The 12,107-nt window shown below is 46.5% G+C and overlaps 1 protein-coding gene across 1 annotated transcript in view; it reads right to left on the bottom strand.

Annotated features, from left to right (window-relative positions):
- Positions 1-668: 668 nt before the first annotated feature.
- stpg2 (sperm-tail PG-rich repeat containing 2) overlaps positions 669-12,107 on the bottom strand; it is a 31,041-nt gene continuing 19,602 nt past the window's right edge. The window contains exons 11-13 of the mRNA XM_076271323.1: positions 6,015-6,183; positions 4,498-4,613; positions 669-860 (exon numbers count right to left, since the gene is read on the bottom strand). Of these exons, the coding sequence (XP_076127438.1) occupies positions 726-860; positions 4,498-4,613; positions 6,015-6,183 (420 nt within the window). The 3' untranslated portion in view covers positions 669-725. The remainder of the gene's footprint in view (positions 861-4,497; positions 4,614-6,014; positions 6,184-12,107) is intronic.

Raw genomic sequence — 12,107 nt, 5'->3', positions numbered from 1 at the left:
TAGGCTTCCTTGCTGATGGAGATGGAGCGGCAGATACCACATCACCTCTCCGTCTACCGTGAGTGTGCAAGTGTGTGATGGAGGGGATCTGATGGAGAAGCCGTATCAGACGATACTCAGAGAACTGCTCAGACCATAAGAAAGAAATACAAGCCTCAATGCTTTTAACACACCTCACACATACACACACACGCACACACACACACGCACGCACACACAGGCAGGGAGAAAGGGTCTTGATTAACAGGTGCTCAGACAGAAAAATAAAAAGATTGATAGATTATATCGTATAATGTATAAAAAGTAACTTTACTTTTTGGGACCCATCACCCAAAACAAGCTTGTTGATGCTTTTACATCAATCAATACAATTAATGCTTTGGAACAGCTTGGCGACTAGCAGGGCCTTCCCATTTCGTTCACTTTAAATGGGCTAATTACGGGTCAAACTGTAAACATGTCCAGCTTTGTGTGCCTGCAGATCAATGCACCTAACTCATTCCCCTCACAGTTCACAAACGACCGGTGCTAAAATAGTCAACGAGACACACATAAAGTAAAACAAAACAACAGACTCACACATTCAAATTCTTAAATTGTTGAATTTACTCATTTATGTTGTGGATGGAAAGTGACCACTTAAGGCCAGAGGGATTAGAAATGTTAAAGGTGAGTTATCAAATGACCACCCACGTGTGGGGCTTCTGGTGAGCTTTGGCTGGCCGCTACGTGCTGTGGATGGAGAGGTTCTCTGGCATGGCGCCGTGTAGCCTCAGGGCAGGGCTGGGCATCACCAGTGGGTTGTGCAGGGTCACGTTGAATGTGCCTTTGAGCACCGTGTCCGCTATCGCAGGGCTTAACTGTGGAGGAGAGAGAGAGAGAGAGAGAGATGGGAGTGAGAGAGAGATGGGAGTGAGAGAGAGAGAGAGAGATGGGAGTGAGAGAGAGAGAGAGAGATGGGAGTGAGAGCCACAGAGAATTCATGCACCATCATCATCGCAGGTCAGGCCGTGGGGTCACACTCAAGAGTGCTGTTAAGTGATAATGTGTGCGCAAATTTCGATGAGTCTCTAAATTTACTGCTGGCAGAAGTTGGTCCAGCGTCATTTCCATAATGGCTGGTTGCGTGTGTTTTTTTTAAATTTTTTTAAAAGAAGCAAGCCAGATAAGCGGCAGCTCGAGTGAGCTGAGCCCCTCGAGCCGGTTCCTTAGAGGGGAGTCACCGTGTCCTACAGCCAGGGGCTGGTCATCAATAAAGAAGATGACCACAGTAAAGGAGAACAGGACGAGGAGGGAAAAAAATAACAGAGGGGGGGGGGGGGGGAGGGGGGCACAAACAGCAAAGGGGAGAGGCTGAGCAAAGTGATGACAAGGCACTCCGGGGAGCGGCAAAAGTAAATCCATATGGATCTCCCCGCTGATTTATTCACTCTTTCAAGATCTCCCTTCCTCTTGTCAGTGTGCTCTTTCACATGGCATTTGCCATACCCTTGACCTGTGATGTATACTGACAGGCATCAACAGAGTCTCACGTCTTGACACAAAAACAGACCATGCATGCACAATGTCATGCTAAGACCAGTAACTCCCACACACGAGTGTTAAAATTCACAATACTGCCACGCTGCAGAAAAGCAAAAAAGCTTTGCGACGTTTGCATGCAATCTTTTATTTATTTAACCGATTAAATATCTGCTGAAGTGAAAAAGAATGAAATATCGTGTTTGGAATGATGAACACAGTGCTGATGTAGGACAGATGATAAGATGTAATGAAAAAATGACTCACTCAATCTTCCCCACATCCAGCCGGAAGATGAGAAAGAGGCTGTGTTTACTGGTATCTCACTAGATGACTGTAACTGGGCTATCACGCTTCAAACACAGGAGCAAAGATAATGTTAGCAGCCACAGTCAGGGGGGGGGGGGGGTCTGTGGGATTCTTGACAGATGTTATTCTATGGTCAGACATGACCTATGGGGTGTTGGAGAATGAGGGGAGGAAGAGAAGGAAGAGGAGGAGGAGGGGGAAGGATGCCTCACATGCTGGACATAAGTGGACATAAGTCACTCTGGACTCTCAATGCCTTCTCCAAGTGTAGGGATAATGACAGGCAAACAAAGAAACACACTCGGGGACCACTTCTGCACTTCTGGTGAGTGTGCCATGGCAGTAAATAACTGCAGGCCATAAAAATATTCCCACGTCTCTGTCCAGTCGATCTGGCAAAAGCTGCACACTGCTGGCCCGCGGAGCCCCAGAGCCTGATGACTCTTACCGATGGCCAATGAATCTAAATACTTCACTTCCTGCTGTCCGGGCTGCTGAAATATGGCCGGTCAGTGGAATGAAATAAAAACACTCCAGCAGGTCTGGAGCGAGAGGAAACGAAACATGCTGGGCTGGCTGCTCTGTCACACACTGTGCGTGCTGATCGCAGAGGCTGTGGAGGCAGCGAACGCTGGATGGGGCAGCTCCATCAAGCGAAGCTGGGAGTGTGAGTGTGAGTGTGTGTATGTGTGTGTGTGTGTGTGTGTGTGTTGGTGTTGGAGGAGGAGTGGACGTGATCCGAGCGGCACTTCAAAGCCTGACCTCAAAGTCACCTCCATCGGGCCTGGGAAGCCTGAGCTGCCACAGTCACACACACACACACATACACACACACACACACACACACACACACATGTGTGTCTGCATCTGCACTGGCATGGCCCCTCCATCGGTATTCTGGTGGCGGGCGGTGAGCGGTGGGCTTGGCGCTTTGTATGCCTGGCGCAGGGGCGCGTGGGGAGGAGGCTGGGTGCGGCGCTCAGATAATTATTGATCTGTTTGTGGAGGTTGAGCGTCGGGGTGCCCCCCGCGTGCAGGAGAGGGGCTCCGGGGCCGGGGTGAGCAGAGCCGCATGGTAATGGAGCCGCCCGGGGAATTGGCCGCGCGGTAGGAGCACGCAGGGCTGATCAAACTGAGGCCAACGTCAGGCGCCTTTTCAGGAGAAAGGGAGAGGAAACGAAAGGGCAAAAGGAGTAGAAGAGAGAAAAAGACAAAAAGGGCATTTTTTTTCTCCTTTACCTCTCTTCCTCAAACATGTGTGGAATTTGTGATCATGACGTGCCAGAAATGTCAGCAGCTTGCGTAAAAACCAAGACATCTCTCAGCTCAAACACATACAAACCAAACCAAACACAACACCTACCAGTGCACATACTGACTGATTAACATAACATAGCGACTATATCCATGGGCGCATACTGACATTTGTTAGTGAGAAGAATATTTTTGGATGTCACTGTAAGCTGCTAAAGGACTACTGACAGCACACTGCACAGGTGCGTCTGGATAAGCTGTTTCCCATTACGTACAGTCATTAGAGAAGCAATTCACTGACAACTAGGGAAGTGATATAAATTGAAGCGAGCACATCTGACCTTCCCCTTAATTGCTCCCCACTGTCAGAATAAAAAAGCTAGAGAAAAACTTCAGTTGTAATTATATAGCGATATTATATATAGTGCTATATTATCACACATCACTGCAATGGATGTCATAAAGTCTTCTGTATGGAACGGCTCATGATCAAACCAAAGGTTGTTGCAGCAGCTGAAGAGACGCAAGCCTTTCCCTTGATCACTGCTCTCGCCGTTACACGACACAACACGTCCAAGACCAATTCGGGCCAATTAGATCAACCACGCGGATACCGACACACCCACCCATCAAACCCACAATCATACACACACCCACACAAACACACACACACACACACACACACACACACACACAGATACTGACACACACACATGCAGTTATGGAGGACTGGCTGAGCTGATTCAGTGAGTGGATGCATCCCTTTGTCTTTCCATTCTCCTCCCTGCAGTCCCAGCAGGCTGACCAAGGCCAGGTCCATCACCCTCAGCTGTCCAACCCCAGCGCGCAACGGTGACTTTCTCTCTGGTCATGGCTGTTTGCTTCTGACAGGCTAAGCCCTGTGCGGCTCTGTGCAATCTCATCTCAGCATAATCAAGAGGAGTGCCAAGCTCATGTAACACATACAATCACAGTCCCTGGATATATGCATGAGTTTCACATGGAAGAACATTTTATATGCTTATATGATTGAGTTATATTAGTCTGCGGAAACAAAGCTCAACTAAAGAGAATACATCATTGACACTTGGAATATGTCATTTCTTGCAGGTTTTAGGTAGCATATTTAAATGTCTCTGACATCGTGTGAAAATGATCTTAAGGCCAATAACTGTCAACATTTGTATCACAGCCTGATTCATTTTCAGACTGTTTCAGTTTCAGACAGCGATGAGAAATGTGCCTCTGAGACTGTCACACTCTTCCATTTTTATAACCTTGCCATCGGTCTCGAAAGCTTTAGTCCCTTTTTGTCTCTGTTTTGCCTGACTGCAGGACTTCACTCTTCCCAGGGATCTTATGAAACATCAGTATGCACCGACGTGCAGGAGTGACCCTCCATCACAAACTCACCTGGTATGTGCCTGGACCAGGGGTCATGTCCTTGTGGCTCTTGAAGCGGTCCTCGTGGGAGCCGATCAACGCCAGCTTGGCACTGGACTTGATCTCTGGACTGTAATGGCCCGGTCCTGGAAGAGAGAGAGAGAGAGAGAGAGAGAGAGAGAGAGAGAGAGAAAGAAAGAGAGAGAGAGAGAGAGAGAGAGAGAGAGAAAGAGAGAGAGGAAAAATATTACGAGTTTTAGTCATAATGTTTTTCCCCTCCCTCCCTTCCTTCTCTGAAAGAATCAATAGAACATGTGTATTGAATGGATGGAACACACATTTCCATTTTGGACTGGTGAGAGCTGAACTGTGTGTGTGCCTGTGTTTGTGTGTGTGTGTGTGTATGTGTGTGAGAGAGAGAGAGAGAGAGAGAGAGAGAGAGCCCCAGCCAGGGACTGATAAGGTTTATGGGAATGATGGAGTGATAGAGACCTCCAGTAATTACGCCCAACCTCATACGGTGTGACATTTCCACCGAGAGAGAACGAGAGACAGAAAAGGTCTTTTTTTCTTCTTCTCTCTCTGCAGAAATATACCATAATTAATCAGACAGACCCAAAGGTTTTTAAGGTGAGGTTCTCCCAGAGCAAAAACAATTAATGAATGAAATAAAATAAATAAATAAAAAAGAATAAACTCAGGTGCAAATGTGGTGCCCAGTGACAGCAAACTGCTTACTGCGATTAAAAGCAAAAAGCCTGCTTGTATGATGAGCTCTGTTGCATTGCCGGCGTTTTAACCTGGAGCACATTTGGAAGTCATGCACCCCATTACAACTGGCAGCAGTTTTTAGAGGGTGTGTCAAGAGGCACCTGTCAAAAAAAAGAACTGCTGATTGAAAATGTGTTTTTAATCAACTTCCCATCAAAGGAGGGATGTGGCGAGGCAGCAGATGAGAGGTGAAAGAACGCACGCACGCACGCACGCACGCACGCACGCACGCACGCACGCACGCACGCAGGCACGCACACACACACACACACACACACACACACACACACACACACACACACACACACACACACACACACACACATTTAGAAAATGCAAATTACGTAATAGGTGAAATGAACTACCCATGTGTTTGAGTGCAAACTTTGCAAACAGACGGATCTATTTATATGCAAATCACTCTTTTGTTAAGCGCCGGGTGACGGCCTGGGCGCGAGGGGAGAGGTATGGTTTCTCCAAAGAAGTGATGAATCTCTCCATTTTGAAACAACATGCAGAGAGGGGAGAACATCTAATTGATGTAAATATTTGCCCAACTGCACAAGAAAATGGATATGGCTCTTGGCTTGCGTTGACATTAGATTACGGCAGTCAAATCTGATGAAACGAAAGGTCAAAAGCTCTGGGTATAATACGCACACACGCGTTTCACACATCTACTTTGGGTTGAAAATTCAATGACAACAGAAATATCTCACTGCACACTTGTGCTCTAGTGAGCACCCCAGGGAGCATTGACGTGGTCTCGGAGGTACCTGGAGTGTCGGCGTGGGGGCGTATGAAGGTGGTCGTTCGGGGCGTAGCACTCAGGAAGGAGCCCTGTCTCCTCTTGGCGTCCTCATTCCGGGGCACAGAATAGCGCCTGTGGCCGTAGGTCTTCTCATAGGCCTCGCGGACGTTGTACAGGCTGGCCGGAGGGGTGTCCTGTCAAAGAGAAAGACACACATACATGTGATCCATACTGTACTCAGGACAGGATGCTGGACAATGTGGCTTCCCATGCGGATTTGAACAATTCATTTTACTTACCACCACTGTCCCACTCTATTTTTTTTCTTTTTTTTTAAAGAAAACTAACTATGTTCCCCAACTATCTAAGAAAAACCTCAAAGTCATTGAACTTGCCCTCTGCCATTTGATGCTTACCCATTTGTGCTTTAATATATATATATTTTCTTTCTATCTTTCTGTCAAAGGGAATTTTTATCTACATCTGAGATACACTGATTGTGTCTCATGTGGTGACCATTTAAGGCTGACTGCTGACGCTGCTGACATGTTCATTCATAATGACTTCACACATGTGCTCGGTCCCTGGTGAAACATCTGTGCCTTATTCCTCTCGACTTCCTTAATGAACTTCCAGGTGTCTAGAATATAGCCACACACTTCCTCCACATTACTAGCTGCATTCATAAATCTCCGATTCAGGAAGCATTTTTCAACTCCCCTCTCTCTTAAGTAGCTGTTTGAGGACAGGATGTGCTTTGCGTCTTACAATGACACACACACACAGAATGATATACAGCAGTCTGCTGTAGGATTCCATTCAACTCAGCACATGGCTACTCCCGGTCAGTTTGTCAGGCCCTGAGATGGGGTTTCAGAAGGATCATAAAAACCAGAGGAACGCGAGTACATATGTGTGTACAGGTGTGTGTGTTTGTGTGTGTGTGTGTGTCTGCGTGTGTGTGTGTGTGTGTGTGTGAGCGTGTGCGTGTGTGTGTGTGTGTGTGTGTGTGTGTGTGTGTGTGTGTGTGTGTGAGCACTCATTCACAGTCTGGGCTACATATAAACTGTCAGAAAATCAGTAGCCCCATGCAAAGGGGCATAGGGGTGGATGCCATTAGGGTGCAAAGATTAACCACGTCGATATGGTCAATCATTTCGCCTCCCCTTTTCAAGCCTCCCTCCCACCCGCGCCAGGTTGCCGGGCTGGCGCAATACCTAGCATAGCTACGTTTAGATGAGTAGAGAGACAGACTGGGGGCAGACAGACAGGGGGGAGTCATAGAGGAGGACGGGGAAGAAAGTGCGTAAAATGAAAAGGAAGACGACTGACAGAAGATGGACAGTGATGGAAGTAGCAGCAGGCTACAAGATGGAGCCAGACAAGCAGGACTCAAGAGAAAAAGAAAGACAGGCAGACAGATAGAAGAGAGAGAGATAGGGAGATAGATAGATAGATAGATAGATAGATAGATAGATAGATAGATACAGTAGATAGATAGAGAGAAAATGAAGGAGAGAGAGATAGAGAGGGAGGGAGGGAGAGAAAGAGGGAGATAGATAGAAAGAGAGAGAAAAAGATAGAGAGAGAGGGAGGGAGAGAGAGGGAGGGAGGGTGAGACAGAGAGAAAAAGATAGATAGATAGATACAGTAGATAGATAGATAGATAGAGAGAAAGAGAGAGAGAGAGAGAGAGAGAGAGAGAGAGAGAGCTGGATGGCTGAATGTGGCGGACTGCTCCAGGCTCCTTGGCTCTGTAAACACTTTGTGAGCTCCTCACATGGCGCCCCCCCCCCCCCCCCCCGCCTCCTGTGGCTGAGCGCCTTCTCTCTCTCCCCAAACTTCACCTGTTCCGGCACAGCTGTCTCCACACAGCTGTCTGCCACATGTGGCGGAGCCTGCCAGATGGAGTCAGGGCTACTGGCCCACAAAACAGACACAGGCACAATGTGATGGCGGCAGAGACGCCTGTTTACAGAGAAATTAAGTAAACAAATCACCGGGGCTGTGCTGGTACATTCACACACACATTCAACATAATGCAAATTTGTTTGCAGATTGAGTAATATTCTTCATAGAATAAAATAAATGTTTTGGAATAAATGGTAAAATAAAATAATTATGATTTCTTGAATTGGTTTATCTCTGTGTGGGAGTAGCAGAGAGGATAGAGTCTCAATTGCTTTATTGCTGAGGAAAGTCAAGGCTGCTTGTAGGCTGTAGACCAAACAATAGACCCACAGCAGTAGCAGGGTCTTCATTATCTTTGCAGTTTCTGTTAGTGTGTGCCGTCTCAACCTTCACACTCTTGTCCTATGCATGCGAGGTACAACAAACAGTTGTAGCAGATGGAAGATGCTATTTTATTTGCAAGTCTGATCTCTCCCCCTGCCTTGCCACTAGTTTTCTCGCTTAGAAGAGACCACAGGCAATGTTTTCTGCAAATCGTATCTTTTTAGCCTCTCGTGCCTGTGTGTGTGCCGGGAGGGGGGGGGGCAAATTGCAAATTCACAGCATGGGCGCATGAGTCTTTCACAGAGCTTGTGGTCTTCACCCCAACAAAGACACATTCCCCCCAACATAGGACATAATGTATTCCACACAGGCCAATTCCATGCAAATAAATGTACAGTTTTGCCAATGCAAGGTCACATTTAAAAGATTGGTTTCTACTCTCCCTTAGTCACACACACAAAAACACACAAACACACACACAAAGTCCATGCTCACACACACCACCTAATGAGTGATAAGAGCTCATTATGTAACACAGACTATGCATTACAATGGGCTAATAATGCACTGCCTGCATAGTAACGTAGGGGCCACAACTGCCTGATTAACCGCCCAACCCGACCACCCAACAAGTTGTGACGAATAGATGCACATAGTGCGTCAATTAAAAGTATTTGGGCTTGTTATGTTTTTTCCCCCTCTCCTCGGGCCAGCAAAGCTTTACTCCATGCGCGGGAGGTCTACAAAGTCCCTCAGCCGAAAGCTAATTGACTCCTGCATGGATGACAGGCCTGGTGTCCTAATAAGGTCTCTCTCTCCTACTCATTAGGATGTGGCATTAGGGGGGACACAAGCTTGCTGGGCAAAGTTTATTTTTTCCATTTGATTTACTGCAGGCTTTACTTTATCTGGTTAGTTGGAAAATAACAAGGCAAGGGAAACGAGATGGTCGACAAAGGCTGCCCTTAGAACCTTTGACACTCCCCTAACAGTAATGGGCAGTGGAGCCTGCAATGTAACAACGACATCAAAAACGACAAATTAGTCAACCCGAACGTGTTAAAGAAAAATGAATGTGTTCAACGTTCAAATCCAACACCTTGGCGATATACCATTCATTGGTGACATTCTGAAATACAGCACCTTCAGAACTTCATATTTCCACAGACGAATAGCGGATCAAATTGCTCAGTTGTTCCTCAAGAGTCCCACGGAAACTAGTGCAGACGCAGCGCGGCATCTGTACCTTCTGGCGGTCCACCACACCAAGGTCTCAGCTCGATAAAAAACATTAATGGGAAAGAGCTGTCAGTAAAGCGGGTCAATACGGCCGCCGCAGGACATTACTGCCGTCTCCAGCACCACCACTGTCCACCCAAGACCGCCGCATTTCTAATTCCATTTCTCTCACAAAATAAAGGGGAAAAAAAGGGACAGAACTGTGTAGGAGGCGAAAATGGCACCTGCAGCCGCGGGGTGGGCATGCTTCTGTGTAGTCCTGATGGGAACGGACAGCCTTGACCTGCACATTATAACGGACAATCATATCTGTATCCTTGAGCGTCCTGTGCCAGGGACTGTACCTCCATGCCATATATCCCGTCACACCCCGGCCCTCCCACAAGCCCTTCACACCCACGTCCAACATTTTTTTTTAATAGCTGGTAGGCATAATTTCGCTTATGGATCTCAGCAGCTCCACTGCTCGTCCAACTCCTCTGGGGACGCAGTGAATCGATGTGATGCTTGTTCGATAAATGTATGTTTAGCAAGGCTTCTAATTATCTCCTCGGCCGTCTAATTGAATAGATAATAAGACACCCTCAACTCTTATTAAAGAAGAAGAATGAAAAAGAAAATCATGAAACAAATGACTTTTTCCTCCTCCTTACCCTTGTCATCGCTGATGCTGATGCTTCACCTTGAGCTTGTAATTTCCTGTTAGTGGCTGTGCCCTTACTGTTTGCACTGACAGGAAAGGGGCGTTATTTATCTGAAGGGCACCTCTGGGTCCGATCCCATGGTATTCTGACTTTGCGGCGCACACAAAAAGCCTTCTGAAAACATCAGGCATACTGAAAATAGCCTCTTTTTCCAGCAGCAGTGACTATCAGGCCTTACTGTTATCATGAATGAGTCTCAGCAAGGAAGTCTTGACAGGCAGGAATAACACTCAGTGCCAATGCCTCATCTAATGGGCCAGAGAGTGGAGTGGAGAGTCGCCATGAGACTTATTAGTTATTAACTTATTAAAAGGGGAACATGTTTCCAGGCTGTCTTAGGGAAGATGAGCCATGTGCTTGGACACAATGCACTCACATTACTCACATTGTGTGGAATAACAGGACTCCCAACCTAGCAATTTAGCATTTATGGTTGTTTTCTTGTGTGCTCAAATCACTTTCAAATGATTCTGACACTAATAGCATGTGATTTTTGTTTTATTGCTTTCTTTGTGACAACAATGCTAAGATCAACAAAATGTTTTTATTGCACAGCATGATAAATTGGGCAAAACCTAATATCTCCTCACACTCCTTCAGTGACAGCCACATCAGTGGAAGATGGACAGTGACAGATGAAGGCCCTCCTCCGCACCATTTCCCTGACTCGACGTGACGGAGAAGCCTGATTAGGCAATGATTAGACACTTTTAATATAGGACGCGGTGGGACGCGGAGGCATGTGGACCATGCTGTGGTGTTAACTGCTTCGGCGTCTCGCGGTTTTTCATTAACTGTGCTGAGGGGGGGGGGGGGGACCAGCGCTGCATTATTAGAGCCTTTAGATCGTCCACTACACGGGGTGCACCACCACTCACACAGAGAGGGAAGAGAACTGGGACAGTGCTCAAGAAAAACTGCAAAACACAACTCTGAATCTCCAAACTGATGTGCACAAAAATCTGGGTGAGCCATAAAGATAGACTTCTTGACACAAGCTGTAATGTATAGTATGGTATAAGCATAGTGCATAACGTGTAGGGATCATTTCCCCAGGCCTTGACTACAATAGCATGGTTTCTTTGCTTTGTATGCTAGTCAATTTCTATCTGCACTTTATGATGTTCCATATGTTTCTAAAACTTGCTGAATGAGTCTCATTTATATGATGTATAATGTAACTGAAGAAGAAAATGTGCTCTCATAAGTGCAACCATCGTATCTGTTTCTGGTAGACAACAACGGCTAAACTTAAAAATGTACAGCTCCGGCCCCAGCAGTGGCGCAACTGGCTGGGTCACCTACACCATACGCCGGCGACCCGGGTTCGATTCCCGCCCCGTGGTCCTTTCCGGATCCCACCCCGACTCTCTCTCCCACTCACTTCCTGTCATTCTCCACTATCCTGTCGCATTAAAGGCATAAAAGCCCCAAAAAAATATACTTTAAAAAAATAAATAAAAATGTACAGCTCTTTCAAGAGGAGAATGAGCAATTACCTGCTGCAGCCAATTTCACAGCTCCATCAAAAGAGCCATTTCTACAATAACCTCTACTAATGAAAGGTCTACAATCATAATTTGACCAACCCCAAGTGCTCGTCGGATCATTTTTAAATGACTGTTAAAGGCAATTAACAAGAGGAGGTACTTGCTGGAAGGGATATTAATTATATGTCTGCTGGTATGACGGTCTACAACTGATTAACGTGGGAGGATACACTGCATGGAATGGCTTGTGGAAAGTTAACAGCACGTAGTGGTGCCATTCGAGCTAAACAACGGTAGACGCCCCAAGCAGAGCCTACCTATTTGTAGAGGACATATATTATTCCCACAGTGCAACTCCTCCAACATAAGCAGCTATGATGTTGATACACCTTTCTATATTTCCAAGCATCTGTTGGACTGATGTTTTGTGTCGACACCGGTACTGAAGAC

This window comes from Alosa pseudoharengus, unplaced genomic scaffold, assembly GCF_046254945.1.
Source record: "Alosa pseudoharengus isolate Yale_2024_CS ecotype anadromous, Long Island Sound unplaced genomic scaffold, YU_APseudo_1.1 YU_APseudo_1.1_scf_6, whole genome shotgun sequence".
Lineage (NCBI taxonomy): Eukaryota > Metazoa > Chordata > Actinopteri > Clupeiformes > Clupeidae > Alosa > Alosa pseudoharengus.
This window is presented reverse-complemented; position numbering and strand designations above follow the sequence as displayed.